Genomic DNA, 20,861 nt, shown 5'->3' with positions numbered 1-20,861 from the left:
AAGTAATAATTATCACTTTACAAAATTATACCAAAACCATATATGTCCAGCAATTTTTTGTTTTGCGGACCATTTGGCGTCCCTTTTTAGGTAGCGTCGTTGGAATAATGGCTCCCTTGCCCCTCCCACTTCTCCGTCGCTACGCCACTGGGTGTTTGATATATTGATTCATGTGTTCCAGCTTTAGTCCCAGGAGAGAAGACATTATTGGAAACTCGCACAAATTTTTCCCAGTAACAGAAAAATCTAACGAACGGTATATCAAGAAACTTAGGTACCAATTTTTCAAACAATGATCATATTTCAAAAGATATCATTATTATTATCAATATCATTTCAGAATATTGTAGGTCGCTGATGTATATGTTACGCTCAAAGATCGCAAACGCTCATTGAGCGGAAAAATAGCTCACAACGCGATGTGGTCACAGTAAAACATCCACATAGCGAAATTCGTGTTATGGCTCTAATGAAAACGCGCACGACGCGTTGTGGCAATCAAAGAAAGACCAAATAGCGAAATTCGTGTCGTGGCTTACATGCTATTCGATCTCAACGCGTTGTGGTAATGAAGAAAAGCCATGACGCGTATGGAATACTAATTGATTACAACGCACACTACTTTCCGATATAGATTCTACTAGGCCTAGGCTGGAAACGTTTTGGTAGATGCCCTTAAGAAATATTTTTCATTTTATAAAATCACGGCATAACGTGTTTCTCATTATCAAATATATTAAGTATCTATATAATTATATAAATTAAAATGAAAAATATAAAATGCAACTCAAAATGCCACAGTAATAGTTCATGTAAAAGTAAATAGCAATATAATACTTATTTTTCACAATTATAGTTATTTCTAATTCTAATACCTAACATTGTTGTTGTTTATTGGTGATCAATAAACATTTGTGTTTAATATTTTTATTTCTTGAAAGAATTTTAATTGTCATGAAAAAATTAAAACCCTTATCATTTTATGTGAATTATGAGTAATTTACAAATGTTATGAATATTTTGTGTTCAGTGATTTATTACTTAATACATTGATTTTTTTAAATATAAAGTAATCTCAATAAATAATAAATATCGTTTCATTTTAGTTTATATAATTATATACTTAATATATTTGATAATGAGAAACACGTTATGCCGTGATTTTATAAAATAAAAATATTTCTTAAGGTCATCTACCAAAACGTTTCCAGTCTAGGCCTAGTAGGATCTATATCGGAAAGTAGTGTGCGTTGTAATCAAATAGTATTCCATACGCGTCATGGCTTTTCTTCATTGCCACAACGCGTTGAGATCGAATAGCATGTAAGCCAAGACACGAATTTCGCTATTTGGTCTTTCTTTGATTGCCACAACGCGTCGTGTGCGTTTTCATTAGAGCCATAACACGAATTTCGCTATGTGGATGTTTTACTGTGACCACATCGCGTTGTGAGCTATTTTTCCGCTCAATGAGCGTTTTCGATCTTTGAGCGTAACATATATAAGCTTCCCACAGCTCGCGTCAAAGCCGCGTTTTCAGCAAATCACATCCGGCCTCCCAAGGCAATCTTACGTAGATCGTCTGTTCAGCATTGCTGGAGGATGCCCCTACACTGCGTTTGGCAACCCGCAATTTACACTCCATGACGCGTATGCTCCAGCGGGCATCGGTCGATATATGTTGTATGCGACACCCATGACCAGCCAACTGCTTCTTCAACTTGCTAATTTTATGGGCTAAATAAGTTATTATAGTTCTCTCGCGGACAGTCTCCTTTCTGATCCTATCTTAAGATAGACCATAAGCGTATTTTGTTCTATAACACGTTGAATGACTTTAAACTTGCGGGCTAATTCTCAAGGAGTAAACTCCAATAAATTCCAAAATCATTCGACGACATCCGCTACTCGGCACTGTATAGAAAAAAAATATAGTATGTATAAAAATTGTATCTTTCATTTACAATTTTGTCGGTAAGGTAACAGTTTAAGAAAAATTATGTAATATTTCTTTTATATAAATATCGTTGCCTTGTCAGACCAAGATGTATTTTTTCAGCATTTTTATATTTTTGGGACTAGACTACTGTAGCAAAATATTTGCCGCGGCCTAATAACCCACACATTTAAACGTTTATTCTATGTTTGACTCGCCTTAATTTTAATTATATAATGTTCTAAATTAGCTTGCAGGGTCTATTATACATCTAGTATGTAGTTAATATAATTATATATAGGGACTACTATTGTTTGCTAATACTTAGTGTAAAAACGTAAGTTTCTTTAATAATTATCATAGGTTAATAATTATAAGGAATACGACTTTATATTGAAATGTCTAATCGCCTCTTATTCTGTACTTACCTACATCAATCAGAGCTTTTTATACCAAACAGGCGGAGCTTCAGTGTACGCCATTACCAAGTAGGTATATGTATGTATATACTACATTAGCTTCCAAGCCATATGGCTTGGAAGCTAATGTATCAGATTCCCCGTAGATAATAATTAAGTATTTCGTACTACTTTCTAAGTCCTAATTCTAAATAATAAAAAATTACTTGTTTGCAATCCAATTTTTATTACTAAAGTAATGTAGATAGAGGTAATCGACAAGTTTAAGCTTTGAAGAGTTGTAATATTTATGTGACATTTTGTCATTCACTAAGTATTTTATACGAAGCTTGCCCCCATCAAAAGCAGTTCTAAGGCAGCTAATATTAATATGTAATGTAATAAAAATAATTGTGTTTGCTGGCTAACGAAAAAAAAACCGACTTCAATTACACCGACAAGTAGTACAACGTAGGTAAACGAAAAAATAGTCAATTAAATACGCATTATCAAAGATTACTCCAAATTTGTAATCAGATCTCGATGAAATTTAAATGTGACCACATTATAAACATCGATTTTCGATTAAATTAGAAAATCACCAAAATCGGTGTACTCAGTAAAAAGTTATGCGGATTTTCGAGGGTTTCCCTCGGTTTTTCTGGTATCCCATCATCAGATCTTGGTTTCCTTATCAAGGTACCACACTTAGGATATCTCCTTTCCAACAAAAAAAGAATTTTCAAAATCGGTTCATAAACGACGAAGTTATAGACATATATATCGGTCGGGTATAGGTCGAATTGAATAACCTCCTCCTCTTTTGAAGTCGGTTAAAAAATACAAATTTATTTTAGATGATGTGCATTGATTAGTAAATATCTACTCAATTGTACTTTAAAAATAATTTAATAAAATATAACACGATCGTTACATAATAATCAATAACAACTACATTTTTACGCAGTGCTTAAACATATAAAGATTACCAGGCACAGTGTGAATAATTAAATATGTCTTATTATTACAAGTAATAAGTCACACAATTTAGAAAGCAGCTTAATTTCAAGACATGGTGTCTAAGGCGTTACTTTTTTTTATAATTACTTAAGACACGAGGACCTCATAGTCGGGGAAACCTAATTCTTGGCCTCCGAAAGAGATGTAGCATACTCCATGAGATTGTTGAACTTTTCCAGTTGTAACGCTACCTTCATGGCGAACCCTACCAACGAAGAGAGGTTCACCATCTTCTGATTGGCCTCCTGGGAACGCGCGAGGCGGGATATTCGATCCACTGGTCGGCACCCAGTTGTTAGGGCCTCCGACTAGCACCTATATACATAATTTTAAATAAAAAATTGTAACAACATTCGTTAAATAAAAATTAACTAATATTATATGAAACAAATAGTACACAACAACTAACAATCAAATAAATAAACAATTTACATTATTCCGGTCACCAACCCGCCTGCCCAGCGTGGTGACTATGGGCAAAACACATGAGTTCACGTTATTTTGGCGTAAACTTGTGGAGGCCTATGTCCAGCAGTGGACTGTATAGGCTGTAATGATGATGATTACATTATTCACCTACCTGGTACTCAGGCTTTCCGTGTTCTTGTCCGCCCCAAGCTACATAAGCGCATCCATGAGAGGAAACTAGTTTTCCAGGAATAAGGGCTCCTTGGTGCTGTGCTCTGGCCACGTAAAGCGGTTCACCCGAACAGTCTTGTCCTCCGACCACAGCACCTGGCGGTACTTGACCGGATGTCATGTCCACCCAGACACCAGCACCACCATACATAGGCGCACCGCCTCCTACATGGGGGGCGCCAGGGTAGCCAGGAGGAGAGCTGTACAGAGCCGCTGCTGGTGGCGCTGTTGGAGGAACTGAAAAATATTTAATGATAAAATAATTGCAACACGTACAGCATTTTCCCTTATAATGAAGAATGATATCAGCAAATCTATGAAAATGATAACTCAGGTTTTGTTACAGGTGTTAGAATAAGTGTAAGCATGATACATATGTATATAAAGTTTCAATTTTATATAGATACCAATGAAAGGACATGCTAAAAATAAATCATAACACAAGAGAATAATATATAAAAGTACCAGAAGCACATGAAAGTAAATAATTTGAAGAAGATTAATAAACACACAAAATGTACCCAACCTGCCACAATTTTAATCCAATATGTAGTCCAGAGTTAAAATAAGGTGGAAATTACAAAACTCAATCAATTTGAAGTATCTACGACAATTTATTGGTTAGTACACACTAGTAATTTAAAATGTCAGCCAGTTCCATTAAAATATAATAATAATAATATTGGATGCAAAAGCGATTAACATCAAAGCATTATTTCTCAATATGGACACTCAACGTGGTCTTGCGCCATCTCTATAGAAGTGTGAAATACGCCATTGTCCTGTTGTGCCATATCCAGTGCGCACGCCGAAGTGAGTGATGGGAAAAGGTGACGGGTCTATCCATTCCATTAACACAGCGCCAGTACTTCCATCGCGAACTGACAATTTGCCGCAGTGCCATTGGACGATAAACTTTCTGAATTGATTGGGGTTCACGAGACCGGGAGTCGGGACAGTAACCTAAGGATATCACAACGATTTATTGCCACGTGATAGATGTACCTACATATTTATATATTACTCTCATTATTCTACATGGCTACAACTATAAAACAACAACTACCTTATCTGGTTTTTGTCTACAGTGCCTAATGACGGATTGAGTATTTTCCCATCCACCGAGAATGATCTCGTACATAGGATCGGTTTCAGCTGGTACCGGAGTGAGGCAAATGTGACAGTTGTGTTTTCCACGGTACTCAAATTCCAAAGACCCAGCAGCGACGGGTCCAAATTTATACTCTAATTTGTCCGGTGTATTGAATTCAGCTCCATCTGTACCGTTAATTTTGAATTTATTAAAGGAATGTTGGGTACATTTTGTGATTTTACAAAATAGCTACTGACCTTCGATTTTCCAGGTACCAGACGCCCCCCAACCTGTGCAAACACCAACAAAACCTATCGGAAATGGTTCCGGGTCGGACCAGGAAATGAAAGGAATAGATTCTCCTTCACGTCCAGCAGACACGATGCCGCCATCCCATCTCACCCAAAAGCCGCGAAATTCGCCAGCATTCAGAATCCCGGGGGTTTCAATTTCAACTTTATCGGGCTTTGTTCTGTTTCTTCTGATAACGCTCTTGGTATTACCCCAACCACCAATAAATATCTGAAATCATAATAATCATGCACAATTTAAATAATAAACTTAAAAAGAATTTTTTTGCAACCCTATTTTCTTTCTTTATTTTACTTTCCTGAAGCATTATTTTACCTCGATCATGGGATCCGATTCTTGTGGTCCCATGGTTAAAGCAATATGAGCGTCATTGGCAGCTCTTATTTTGAATTGTACGGATCCGCTGGATACCGGGAAGAATTGGTACTGGAGGTTATCTGGGGTCGAAACGTCTGAAAATATTCAATTCATACTGTACCTTTTTACTTTTAAAAGAAATCATAAAAAAAGGGAAAAGGTATAAGACTGTTTAATTTTTATCAAAAATTAAGAGAAATTAATTATGAAGAAATTTGGTTAGTTTGTTGTTTGTTGTTACTATTGGGCACGCTTAATTCGAATAGATTGGTATTTAAATATTGTGCCGCATAGAATGCTTCTTTAGTAAATTTATAGTCTATAGTAAATCACAATGCAAATGCGGATAATTACGATTAATACCAACCGATCTAAGAAGTGTTGAAGACAGCTGTCTTGTTCTAGGATTTGTTATTTGGGAAGTTGTATCATAAGTAATAAAATATAATGTGGTTAATAAACTTTAGTTGTTATTCTGTTGTCGATTGTAGCGTTTCCTTCCAACCCCATTCAGGCTACAGTCAATGCCTCAGACGGAGTAGGTCTCTTAACAGCATTTCTAAATATAGTTTTGTTATTTGGTATGCGGAGACTAGCGTGACTGAACTGTACGGCGCGCACCCACAAGTTTTATAAATTAAAGTCTTAAATGTTACCTATTTACTGTGAAAACTGAAAAAATAGTCTAGAAACTCGTAACTATTACTAACAAAAAGTATTTTTCAATTTAGACTCAAATTTTACGTCTTAGTTTTGAAAAATGCAAATAATGTAGACATACTAATTCCCATACGATATTTATTTTATTATTATTATTATACATACATATACCTATATAAATCCAGGTTTTTTTAAAATTTGCTATTAATATTGGAAGTATGTACATGTTGTCGGACATTCGCTCCTTCTACGTATTAGATGATGTCATAGGTACTCTTAAATCAATAATATAATGGCGCTATGCGATGCGTGGAGATGCGATTTGCGGTGCGAACCTTTTTTTTGTGACTGAATTATTTAGTTTTGGGGAATGTTAAGAGTTTTTAACTCTTTCTGTTTGAAGTTTCTACAAACTTATTCATCTTCAACTTTTTTAAATTACGTTTGCAAAATATTTTACATAGGTAATTATGTTATTCACGTTTCGTTGCTTTTGAATAAAATAATAATAATTACCTATTTATTTATATGCTACTAGCATATAAATAATATATGGCATAGAATAACTTCTATATTTTTATTATTATTCTATATTTTTATAGTAAAGTTATTACAATTATAATATTAAAATAAAGATATAATATTATTAAAATAAAGATTAGATAGGTACATGCCTAAAAATAAAGTCAGATGTTATTACCTTCTTCACTCATTTAATATACCGTTTTTCTAGCGGCAGATTTTATGGAAACTATCATTAGGTACGTGGCACAATTGTAAATAAAATGACAGAAAACATGCTAATGCTTGTATATAATTATATCTCTTTTCTTCTGTACATAATAATAATAGGTATATCTCGTATCACATATAAATGTATTTCATATTTAATCAAAATATATCTTTTTATTTTACTTGTTTAGAAAGTTTAGCAAGGTACTTAATTGATTATTTTAGGATATTTATTATTTTAGGTCAATGTACCATTTTAACTACACTCATTCATTTACCAACCAATAACATAGATTTTTTTGCTAGAAAACAAATCCAACATCGAAATAAATATAATTATTTAATGTTCAAAATTTTTAATTGAGATAAAAATATATCTACATGATATAATTACTTGAACCACGTACAAAATATGTTATTGCTTATCGTCTATCGAACGAGTCTAAACTAAACATCCGAATATTACGATATCTACGAAAACGAATTTCTCTAATTAATACAAGTTTCTATACTATATATTTATATTTTATTGTTATAGGGGTCATAATGTTTGTGATGTAGTCATTAAGTGACACACAGTACACACACTCATAAATAACCAAGCAAACCGAATGATAGCTACTAGCCAGCTAAGTAAGGATATAACGAAGGATGTTAGATTTCCAGCTTTATTCCGAACTGCAAAAAGCATTTATACTGAATTTAATTCAAGCTGCTACAATATTACACGTTCATTTTCTAATACCAATGTCGAGTAAGCCATATACGAGCTATTGTTACTCCGTCTCATACTTCTTCCTATTACTCTAATTCTTCTCTGTTAAAGCTGTCCAACTTTGGAACTCTCTCCCTCTTTCTATTTGACAAGCTCAATCTCTCTTCTCCTTAAAAAAATATTTTAAACTATACTATTTGTCACTAAACACGTCATGATCGCCTATATCGTCTTTGTATGATATACCTATGTATTTATTTTATTTAATTATGTAAGTATTATGTATGTTTATTATTATATATTATCTATATGTACTTTATTAAAATATTCTAATTCGCACACCAATTATTTGCTTACTTCCTTACTGCTGTTTCTATTTCGTGTCCTATGGTTGTCTGGAAGAGATCGCTCTTTTAGCGATAAGACCGCCTTTGTACATCTTTCATTTTTGTTATCATTTTTTTGTTGTTTCTTTTAATGGTGTACAATAAAGAGTATTATTATTGTTAAGCACTTTTAAATAAATTTCGTGTTTATACAGAATTATGCATATAAAACTTGTATTTTATTTATATTTTAGGTTTACCAGAATGAGCGAAGCGACACATTAGGTCATTTTGAAACTTCTTTCCGACTCCTTAGATTTATAATAGAAAAGAATTGTATAGTATTTGTACATAACTCGTTTTGATAGTATCATCAATTAAGTTACCTTGGTAATTTGAGTTAATGCCGAGTTTTATATATATTTATATCATAATGTAATGTAGTCATCATAATGTAAATATTTTTGAAATAATAATGTAATATTGACTGAACTGAACAACTGACTAATGTAAAGTTAACGTTCATATGCTACAATATGTTAAAATACTTTTGAGTTAAAGTTCTTGTTTATAAGAAATAATAATACTGCTGTTTGTTATCCATACACGTTTGTTTACATTTTTTAAGTAGTTACATAATTTCCAAATTTTTATAATTGTGTTAGTTAGCACGATATTCGACCTTTTTATGGATGACTTCTTAGTTAACAATTCATGCGAAATATAAATATGCAAGAGAACAAAAAAAATGTACAAAAGGCGGTCTTATCGCGAGAGATATAGAGATTTCTTCCAGACAACCTTTCGAAAAAGAACGTGAAACAGAATAATAAACGTAATACTTCATTAAAGATTACATACAATACAAAGTGAACGAAGGACCGAAATGTAATTGTAGCCGACAATTTATTACGGATGATCTCATACCTCCCAACGTTAGAGTTCCTACATTGTCAACACCTACAACTATAACTAGATCAATTAGTAACAATCATTAACAATTATACAGATTTTTCAAGATAGTACATGTCATGGTAACTACATCAAGTCTAATTTTAGATCGCAAAAAGAACTTAGCAGCCGCTAGAACATTTTCTAGGATAATTATAGATTCCTAAATCTAGATATTTAAATGTACTAGTCTTCAGTAATAGCCAAAAAAAATGTTTGATATCGATCCTAAGAATTTTAGACGCCATACACCGCACCCGTCTTTGGCATTGAGCCAAAATAATGCCGGGTACTTGATAAACCGGCATTTCGTTTGAGTTTAGTAAGAAACATAACATCTAATTGATTAAATATGTATCAAGAATGTCAATGAAGCAATCTATCTATAGATATAAAGTATTTGAAGAGTATTTTAAGTAGTGTGATATAATAAAACTTACCGAGAATGTTTGCCATGGTTATAACAGTTGTATGAACACTTCTATTTGGTTGCGTGAGCTCTTAGTGCGTTGGATCTCCGGACTCAACTGCGCAACTGTGGGCCGTGAGGACGGCGAGAAGCCGGTCGCGCTCCACGGCCTCCGCGACTACGTAACAAACAATGATGTCATCCTTACCTGACTCGATTTTTAAAATGTTTGAAAATACTATGGTATTTGACAAGTATTATTACAATTGACTAGTAATAACTCCCAATAAAATTAGGGAAATATTTTTCGTTGTCTACTAACTTAAGAAAATTTTAACCCATTAAATGCGAGTCGTCCTCGCGTCATAGAAATTGTGTGAAAATTGTAGGTGTATTTAACGATGTCCATTAAATAGGATGATCATTGTTTTATCACACTAATGAGAAACAGTAGTTTAAAGTGTAAAAAACAAAAACATTAGAGGCCTGATTCACCTGTTGTAGATAATGCTATTTGACGGATACATAAGTGAATATATCTTTAATATCTTTATACAAACTGTCGTCTGTTCCTAAGCTAACCAATTTAATGCTTGTGTTATAAGACTTATAAGTAACAGCCGACTAATCTAGTTTTTTACATATATTACATCCAGACAGAGGGGGGAATCGAACCCAGAACCCGCGGAGCAGAAAGCAGTGTATTTACAAACTGCGCCAACGGCTAGTCAAAATGGTTTGGATTATTGTATTCACCGATGACTGGCGATGAATAGCGAAGATGGCGGATGACTATATTCAACAAATAAAAGTTTTTGATGTTTTATTCTTTTTCAATATCAAACTCCACTGTATTCTTGAGATATTTGTTTTCGCAAAAATGAATCTAAAAGCTGTAGTTTATTAATTGCGGTGAAACAGGTCCTAATGGCCTATTCTACCTTCTGCTGTCAAAGTCTAATCGTAACTTATTTGAATAAACTTTAACACACGCAGCTGGTGGAACAGGCCGTAGGATCTATAACTAGGTCACGCATACATTGCAAAAATATTTTATTCTTGTATGGTCGATGGGTGTATTGAAATGGGTGTATTATATCATACGTGGCGCCGCGTTGGCGCAACGGTCCAACATCCCCGCACATGACAAACATTTGTATTGGCCACACAGATGTTTGCTGTGGTCTGGATGTTTGTTTAGTCCTTGTGCGTCTTACCACCGCGCCTCGGAGAACACGTTAAGCCGTCGGTCCCGGTGGTTATCATGTAAACCTGATAGCGATTGTTACTCATAGTAGGAGATTACTCAAAATGTGCTCTTCAGATCTTGATCAAATTATTTTATGAAGTATGTAAATATGTATAATGTTTAATAAACTATTGTTGATTGTTTATGAAGTTGGTTAAAAATACAATCGAATTGAGAACCTACTCTTTTTTTTTGAAGTCGTTTAAAAAGTTGTAAGCAGACGGGACCAGTTTGTGTATAAATAAAATAGATGTGCCTTCTCCAAAATTTGCCACGCATCTGTGAATATTTTTAGCTATTTTAATTAAGAGAGTATAAGTTAAATATTAAGTGATAAAATATTATTTTTCATCGCGTATCATGGCGCGATACCCAAGATATAAGTAGAATTACATTATAGTTACATATATGATACAGCAACAATAATCTGTGTACCTTCTCTACGAGAACTAACAAGTTGCTTATGTCTAATATTAATATTAGATACCGGCTAAAAGAAATTGAATCAAAAACCAATCAAAATCAGAAACAAAACTTTCATAATTGGCTCTTAAAATGACACCCACGAGGTTGGTAAAAATACAATTTTAATCTTAACAACGGCTTGCAGCCAGTAAATATTTATTTTAGAAATTAATCGTTGCAATAAGTCCGTTGACAATTAATTTAAGGATTCTATCAATAAAAAAGACAGTGTAATAAGCTAACTCTTATAAATAAATAAAGTCTAGAAAATTATCGAAATAGACAAAAACTTGTTTTGTATTCTAAAATTCCATGCGGTATTTTTGTTTAGACGTTGCGAATACGAATTGCAGACTGATGAGTGATGGCGTACAAATGTGAACGCCTTGCTATCTCAACCGTATCGTTCACCATTGTAAAATAAAATCGACATGATATAAAATACAATATATTATACAAGTGAAGTATTATGAGTTTACATAGCGTTAATATGCTTAGATTGAGCAAACACAAAAACAAATCAAACAATATAATTCGTCGAACTGACTCTTTGTCTTATTGAAGCAACAAATTAATTTACAATAAAACTAATATGACGTTTTAATAGATACATATGTAAAAAAGAGCTGATATTAAACTTTTGTTTCGTTTGGTCATCGCTGGTACAATTTATGTTTAAAGAATTGCAAATAAATCTGATAGGAAATTCTTTGTAGCGTGTCTTCAAGTTCTAACAAAAACAAAATATTTAACTAAAGTATACCTAACTGTATGCTATATATTGTGAAACTAAAATAAAAATAAGCCGGACAATGGAAATCTCGATCGAGAATATCAGTTATTCAAAGTTTCATTGTAGAGATGTTTCATAGCAACAGCAGTTATAAATGAGAAACCAGATCAGTCTAGTCATCTAGTGAATTAATCACGTGACTCGCATAGTTTTTAAGTGCAAAATATTTTATATAGTCGTCGAGACTATAAATTTTTTAATTCCCTACATTGGTAATATTTAATATTAAAAAAAAAGTGGAAGACTATAATGGATAACGCTGAAACCAAAGGAAATTTTATATGATTGTGTTTGGTATCAAAAAAATAAAATAATAATTGTGTTTGCTCGCAATCGAAAAAAAACCGACTTCAATTACATCGACGAGTAAATACAACGTAGATCGACGAAAAAATAGTCAAGTAACTACGCGTTATCAAAGATTACTCAAAAAGTAGTTATCAGATCTCAATAAAATTTATATGTGACCACATGACAAACATCAGCTTTCGATTAAATTAAAAATTATTAAAATCGGTCACCCAGTATCATGGTACAAAATTAGGGATATCTTCTTTCCAGCAGAAAAAGAATTATCAAAATCGGTACACGCAGTAAAAAGTTATTGCGAATTTTCAAGAGTTTCCCTCGATTTCTCTGGTATCCCATAATCAGATCCTGGTTTGCTTATCATGGTACTAAACTAGGGATATCTCCTTTCCAACAAAAAAAGAATTATCAAAATCGGTACATCTAGTAGAAAGTTATGCGGTATAATACAACCTAGGACGACGAAAAAAGCGTCAAGTAAAAACGCATTATTAGATATAACTCGAAAAGTAGTTGTTAGATCTCAAATAAATTTAAATGGGACCAATTGACACACACCACCTTTCGATTGAAAAAAAATTGTCGAAATCGGTCCACACGGTCAAAAGTTCTGATGTAACATACAAAAAAAAAATACAGTCGAATTGAGAACCTCCTCCTTTTTTGGAAGTTGGTTAAAAACGATTTCAATTTACATAGGGGTCGTTTAAGTATTACGTCAGCAAAATTTTAGTAATTTTTAACCCCCTCCTCCCCCATGTCAGTGAAAGTCAGCAAAACCCTACCCTCTCCCCCCTATGCTTACGTAAACATTGGTATATGTTTTTAATCTATTCAGAAATAATAAATAAATATTGCTGACGTAACCACCATCTAGACCCCCCCGGCCTCCATGTCATCAAAAATAAGCAAAACATAGATAGATCCCCACCCCCGGTGTTTACATAATACTTGAATGACAGGTAGGTAGAAAAAGGTAGTCAATGAAATACACATTAGTAGGGGCTAAAAAACTTTTCATCAAATCTCGATCAAATTAAACGGGATTACACGACAAGTAACAACTTTCGAATGAAAAAAAAAATAATCAAAAAATTGGTACACCCAGTAAAAAGTTAAAATAACACATAAAAACATACAGTCAAATTGATAACCTTCTCCGTTTTTTAATTTGATTAAAAAGCATATGATATTGGCCTATAGGCATGGTTTGAATTCGCACTACAAGCTAGACTTAGTTTTTTCACTCAAATTATTAAATTTTGGCTAGCCCGATGGTGCAGTCTGTAGTGGCCCTGCTTTTTGCTTAGCGGGTTGTGGGTTCGATTCCCGCCTGAGTCTGGGTGTAATATTTGTATTTATAGATTTATAGCCGCATGAAACTGTTATGATATACATATTACAGATTAGTCGTAAACGTTCTTAGGTGCTTTTACACGAGACTAAGAAATTCTGGTTAATATTGTTTAAATAATGGACATTGTTAATCACGTAATAATAATGAGCCAATTGCGCTGAAACTTGATACGTAGATAACAGGATATCATTCGCAAGAGACATTCAATTATAAATATGTAAAAAATAATATTTGGTTATGATATACATTTTAATAATAAAAGTTGTTACGAGTAGCTATTAAATATCACGCTGCGATATCATGGAGCTAAGGTAACCTACAAATAAAGGTCAATTTGACGAATACAGAGTCACACGTCAAAGCAAATAAAATCTTATTTAAAAAAAACCGTATTATTCTTAATATTTGTATCAAAACTATTAGATACTTTTGCCAAGTATGCTACGCGAGGTACTTCTTTTTAAGGCTTTCGGGACAAACGTACCAACCCTTGATCCGGAATGTCTCGATTTTACAGTAGTTTTCAGAATTTATGCTTCAGTTGGCAATTCTTACAAGTAAAACGAACATGTTTTTGACAAGGTTCTTGAGAAATTACGGCCACTATCAACATTTATCTTAAAGAGGACTTAGTCAGTAACGTCGCCAAAATATCAGAAATTTCACACGCTTGGGTTTTTCTTGTAAGGTACATCAAGAAATATCTTGCTCTGTATCTGGAGCAGCCCGGCTTGGAAGCACTTCAATTTTACAGAATATCATAGCTAAACAATACCGCTCTCAAGCAGTCTGGTGTTACTGTGGTTAGTAAAGTAGCCACTGCTTCTGGGGGCAGCCGTGGGAGGGGTCTACAACACATTTGTTATGCTTCTGGTGTTGCAGGCCTCTATAGGCTACCGTAACCGGTTAGCATTAGGTGGGTCGTAGGCTTGTTGGTCCAAAATTTTGTATAAAAAAAGATGTTTCAAAATAACAACTGCGGCTAGTTCTGAATAAGTAATAAGTAATAATATAAATTTGTATAGTATCTAAGGTATAAATGCATAAAGCACTAATATGTTTAAGTACTTTTGATTAGCCCGTTGGCGCAGTTTGTAGTGGCCCTGTTTTCTGCTCCAGGGGTTGTGGATTCGATTCCCACCCCGAGTCTGGGCGTAATATAAATATATTTATTTATGTATGTATTATTTATATGTATGCTTATCGAAAAAAAATATGTAGCTAAACCAGTCGGCTGTTACCTATAAACACAAGCAGTAAGTTGCTTACTTTAGGGACAGATGATCGTGTGTGTAAGTATGTTGTAAATATTTATATATGTGTATGTATAATGTTGAACAAAATCTTTCTTATGTAACCGTATATTATATGTAAATCAAAATCTGATTATATAGGCACTTACATATCCTCTATCAATTGAAGCCACTTGACCCGACAATATTAGTAATAATTTTGTGATGTCTTCTAATTTCGTCACAGTATTTGCACTCATTTAATAATAAACTATTTTAACCTCTCGTTATAAAAAATACCAAAAACCAGTCTAGGCATGCAAATTTAATTTCACCTTGATTTTAATTACAACAAAATGGTAATTTATTTACTCAATTAAATTTGTACCTAATCGTATTTTATACCGCGTAACTTTTCATTGGATGTACTCTTCTTTCTTCAATCTATGGGTGTACTAATTTTGATGATTCTTATTTTAATCGAAAGCTGATGATTGATTTTCGGTACCATTTAAATTTGATCAAGATCTGATAACTGATTTTTGAGTAATCTTTGATAACGAGTATTTACTTGACTATGTTTTCGTCTACCTACGTTGTGTTACTTGTCGATGTACCTAATTGAAGTCGGTTTTTTTTCGTTTGCGAGCAAAAACAATTACGCTTCAGCCTGTAATATCCCACTATTGGGCATAGGCCTCTTTCCCCATGTAGGGGAAGGATCAGAGCTTAATCCACCTCGCTGCTCCAATGCGGGTTGGCGGATATATGAGTAACGATCGCTATCAGGTGTACGTGATAACAACCGGGACCGACGGCTTAACGTGCTCTCCGAGGCACGGTGGGGAGACCCACAGTACTGCACAAACAGCCAGACCACGGCAAACACCTGTATGGCCAATACAAATGTTTGTCATGAGCGGGGATCGAACCCACAACCGCCAACGCAATAGGTACAATCCATGGCTGTAACCGTTGCGTCAACGCGGGGCCAAAAAACAATTATTTTATTTATAACTAGCTGACCCGGCGAACTTCGTATCGCCTAACACAAACTTTATCGTATGGTATTAAAGTTCAAATTGACTTTTAAGTATTATCACAAATCTTTTGTATGGAAGTATAGAAAAGTGTTGTTTTTAGACTTTTTCAGAAAATTTTAATTTTTTTTTTTAGAATTTTTCTCTCCGTAAGAACCATCCTCGTACTTCAAGGAATATTTTAAAATAATTGTGTTTGCTCGCAAACGAAAAAAAACCGACTTCAATTACATCGACAAGTAATACAACGTAGATCGACGAAAAAATAGTGAAGCAACTACGCGTTATCAAAGATTACTCAAAAAGTAGTTATCAGATCTCGATAAAATTTATATGTGACCATATGATAAACATCAGCTTTCGATTAAATTAAAAATTATTAAAATCGGTACACCCAGTAAAAAGTTATTACGGATTTTCGAGAGTTTCCCTCTATTTCCCTGGGATCCCATCATCAGATCCTGGTTTCCTTATCACGGTACCAAACTAGGGATATCCCCTTGCCAACAAAAAAAGAATTATCAAAATCGGTACATTCAGTAGAAAGTTATGTGGTATAATACAACGTAGGTCGACGAAAAAAGCGTCAAGTAAAAACGCATTATTAGATAGGTATAACTCGAAAAGTAGTTGTTAGATCGCAAATAAATTTAAATGGGACCAATTGGCACACACCACCTTTCGATTAAAACAAAATTTGTCGAAATCGGTCCACACGGTCAAAATTTCTGATGTAACATACATTAAAAAAAAAAAAAAAAATACAGTCGAATTGAGAACCTCCTCCTTTTTTGGAAGTCGGTTAAAAAGAATTAGCGAAATCGGTCCAACCGTTCTCGAGTTTTGCGCTTAGCAACACATTCAGCGACTCATTTTTATATTATAGATGAATCCAATGGGTAATTATCAAATACTGCGACAGTTATGTACTAGAATATTGTAGGACTACATATATTCTCTACTTACTACCTATTATAGACAATAATAACAATGACAAAAATATATTTTCCCAACAATTATATTATTATTAATTACAACACATACAAAAATGATCCTTTACTGATTGTAAAAAGGTAACTGTTAAACAACAATTGTGAGAGACTATTATTATATTATTTCTTTTTAGGTAGGTAGTTATATCGAAACAAATTATAAAAAACTTCAAAGAAAAAAGACTAATGTTGTTTTTAACCGATTTAAGAAAAAAGACGCAAACACTAATGTTGTTTTTAACCGAATTCAAAAAAGGAAGAGGTTAAAAGATTCGATTCAAGTTTTTGAAAATCCGTGTAAGAGGCCATGTACATATTTATATCAGTATACAGGCATTAGCCGGCTGTGAGAACGACGACTTGTGCTAAGGAAACGAATTAGCAAGCAAATAGAATATTCATAAAATTTTAATTACTTAGGCAACTAACAAATGTTAATGTTTTGATATCATTAATATGTTTACTGGTGACGCAATCGTTCTAGAACTCAATCAGTAACGTTTTTAGATGCAATGATTCAACATTAGCTTACAAAGGTCAACGTCAGTTGTAATAAATATTTATATAGGTAAGTATGAAACGATAAATAAAATATCGGATTTACAAATTACAAATATAGGTCTAAAAGAAATACACCTCTGAAACTCTAACTAATGGGTAAACCTATTTACGTTCCCGTATATACGAGAAGTTATAAATTAATTATATATAAAAAATTGAAATGAAAGAGTTGTCTGTACGTATTAAATAAAGTATGCAATGTCCATTTACTCCAGACAAACCTGTAAGCCTGTGGCCTGTGACGCAATTGATATGAGTTAGGGTTAATCGTCATTGACCCATCATTACAAACTTGCAGAGGTGATTCTTATTATATGTATTTTGTGGATAAAATGATTAAGAAGACTAAATTACGTGTATGTATTTATAGAAAAGCCGTTCGCCTTATTAATGATTCTTAAATTAAATTACTAGAAGAGAAAATATATTGTGAGATATCTTGTGATGTAGGTTTAAAAAGATGTAAATATGGCATACACTGCCATCTAGTAGATTGTTAGAAAACTATTTAATAATTGTCACTGGTGTCATCTAGAGTATTAATTTAGAAGCTTTTACAAACAAACGCTCTGATGTCATAAACGTTTTGTATTGAGCCAATTAGTTCTTTATAAATTTTATAGATAGCGCTATGCAGTGTAATTAAGATTTAAAGCCATAGTACGGTATTTTTCAAACATTTTTATCCACATCACCTGCAAAGTATTATTTCACTTCGACACGGTTCTAGGGCTTCGTTAAGTATTATTGGTAATATAATAGGATTTGTTGAAATATATATATTACATTTTTTATTTCTTCTGATTTTATTTCTATTTTTAACCAAGGTATAAGGAATTTGTTTTTATGTTAGGTATACCCGTATTATATTTAATCACCTATATACATATTATCAATCTCGTAGTCATATTGTTAGCGGTTCTGGAAGACTTACTTATTACTCTGTACAATTTAAAGAAAAGTTGACCTAAAATTAATAAATCATATGCATAAATAAGCCTTGATAGGTCAACATATTATCGCGATGCTGAAGTTATAATAATAAGTTTCACACATTAAAAAAAAACTGAAGGTCGGAGCTTAGAATCTTGAATCCGGGAACCTCCTTTTACCGGGAAGAATGGAAGAACGCGAAGGCATATCAGCATTTCCAGATAGACAGAAGAGAGGTTGAGAGTTGTTAGTTATTGACGGCGTCATAATTTCTGGCAAACGTCAACGGTTCATGAAGAAAGATCATTTGTAGGAGACGACTGAAGATAAAGATTGTAATATATGGAGATTAATATTTCTCTTTTAAGGAGATGGTTAGACGGAGAGAGCGTCAATAAAAATTTCGACCTTACTTTCTAGGATAATTTTGAGCGTTGCGTTGCTAAATAAATGTCATGTGTTGGTCGCTTGGCTTCAGCCTGTAACATCCCACTGCTGGGCATAGGCCTCTTCCCCCATGTAGGAAAAGGATCAGAGCTTAATCCACCACTCTGCTCCAATGCAGGTTGGGCGGGATATATTCCCTGTTATGAGTAACGATCGCTATCAGGTGTACATAATAACAGCCGGGACCGACGGCTTAACGTGCTCTCCGAGGCACGGTGGGCAGATCCACAAGGACTGCAAACTTGAATAAAATAATACGTTTTTCTAAGGTATTTGTAGTTTAGGACTATACGTTTCATTTTACAGCTGTATTTTTCAAATTTTAGTGTGTTTATTGTGATATTTGTATAGTTTGCTTAGGTATACCTTATATACCCATGTAGGTAGGTACTTGTGATATTTTGATTAATTTTTTAGAAAACCTGATCGGTTTTAAAATACTAGTGGCTCTACTATGTACTTACTTACATATTGTACATATGAATAATTTTAAATGAATTGGGTTTTTATCACGAAAGCTATTTTTAACCGACTTCAAAAAAGGAGGAGGTTACTTAATTCGAGTGTATATATATATATTTTAATGTATGTTCGTCGTTCATGAACCGATTTTGATAATTCTTTTTTTTGTTGGAAACATCCTAAGTGTAGTAACATGTTAAGGAAACCAGGATCTGATGATGGGATTCCAGAGAAATCGAGGGAACCCCTCGAAAATTCGCATAACTTTTTACTGGGTTTACCGATTTTGGTGATTTTTAATTTAATCGAAAGCCGATGTTTATTATGTGATCACATTTAAATTTCATCGAGATCTGATTATAAATTTTGGAGTAATCTTTGATAGTTATTTACTTGACTATTTTTTCGCCTACCTACGTTGTATTGTCTTGTCGATGTAATTGAAGTCGGTTTTTTTTTTCGTTTGCCAACGAACACAATAAAATTATCAATAATAGACATGGTTTAAATTAGATGTTATTTTCTATATCTTATGTAAGTTATCTGATCGTAGAAATTAAATTTTCAGAGACTTATTACTTACTTTGACGATCCCTTAATCCATTTTAACTATTGGCGTCCCTACGTACGTAAGTAGGTACAGTTAAATGTGTCTTGCGTAACTTAAAAAAAACTGTTAGTCGTAGAACGTTAAAACATAACTAAAAACATATAAAACCATAAAAAAGATATAAGTTAGTGAAGATAGTAAGAGAGAGAGAGAGTTACGTTTCGTAGGGTTTACTTCAGTCGCGTGGTCTAAAGCACACTCGTTTTTTTTTTTATTTAGATACGTATTGCAAAAGGTTATAGACTAATCCATTATCAAGTATTATAAGCGTTGAAGCTTATGAAGCTCAGAGAATTTCAAGATTCTGAATTCACGGGAAGTAGGTACCCTGTAGGTTTTGATTCCTTTGCGAGTGTCGAAAATTTGCAGCATAAACGGCTTTATCTTTTGATTACGTTGGCTTAGAAGTTTAATTTTTTCACAGCTCTAAGGGACAGTAGATTTAAGTATTTGATATGAATTTCAACTTGATACCTCCACGCGTTTCTGAGAAAATGGTCTTGACAGAGAGTTAGAAAACAAAGTGATTCTGTACCCTTTTGAGGTACGGAACCTTAAAAACGCTATAATGTTAGATAGGAAAAATAACTATAATTGTTACAACCTGCCAAGCCTTCTACGACTACATTTCTTAATCTATAGGGTAGTATCACATTCTAACAGGAAACAATCGGAAACTGACATGGCAAGGGAACCTTACCTTCTTATACTTACTTACTTACTTAAAAGTAGAAAGGAAAGTAAAGTAAACTTAACCTACCTTTACTTAATTTATGTCAGGAATCAATTTGTGCTCTTATGGTACTTACACCTGGGCATTTAATAATTAAAAGTACTAGCTTGTAAAATACAGCAGACGCCAG

At 33.4% G+C, this 20,861-nt stretch overlaps 1 protein-coding gene across 2 annotated transcripts; it reads right to left on the bottom strand.

The window, feature by feature from the left end:
* Positions 1–3,224: 3,224 nt before the first annotated feature.
* Positions 3,225–9,682, bottom strand: LOC123655655. 2 transcript variants are annotated; one of them, XM_045591417.1, is made up of 7 exons: positions 9,580–9,682; positions 5,714–5,850; positions 5,344–5,608; positions 5,060–5,271; positions 4,731–4,956; positions 3,935–4,230; positions 3,225–3,669 (listed from the first exon to the last, which is right to left on the bottom strand). In XM_045591417.1, exons 1-7 carry the CDS (start codon positions 9,593–9,595, stop codon positions 3,442–3,444), a joined length of 1,380 nt encoding a protein of 459 aa, XP_045447373.1. In that variant the 5' UTR covers positions 9,596–9,682; the 3' UTR covers positions 3,225–3,441. The 2 variants fall into 2 exon arrangements, with proteins under 2 accessions (XP_045447373.1, XP_045447380.1); XM_045591424.1 differs by lacking the exons at positions 4,731–4,956; positions 5,060–5,271 and having other exon boundaries at positions 9,580–9,678.
* Between the last annotated feature and the right edge of the window lie 11,179 nt (positions 9,683–20,861).

The sequence above is a fragment of the Melitaea cinxia genome, chromosome 1 (genome assembly GCF_905220565.1).
Source record: "Melitaea cinxia chromosome 1, ilMelCinx1.1, whole genome shotgun sequence".
Lineage (NCBI taxonomy): Eukaryota > Metazoa > Arthropoda > Insecta > Lepidoptera > Nymphalidae > Melitaea > Melitaea cinxia.
Note: the sequence above shows the minus strand (reverse complement) of the source record. Positions and strands in the feature narration are given on the sequence as shown.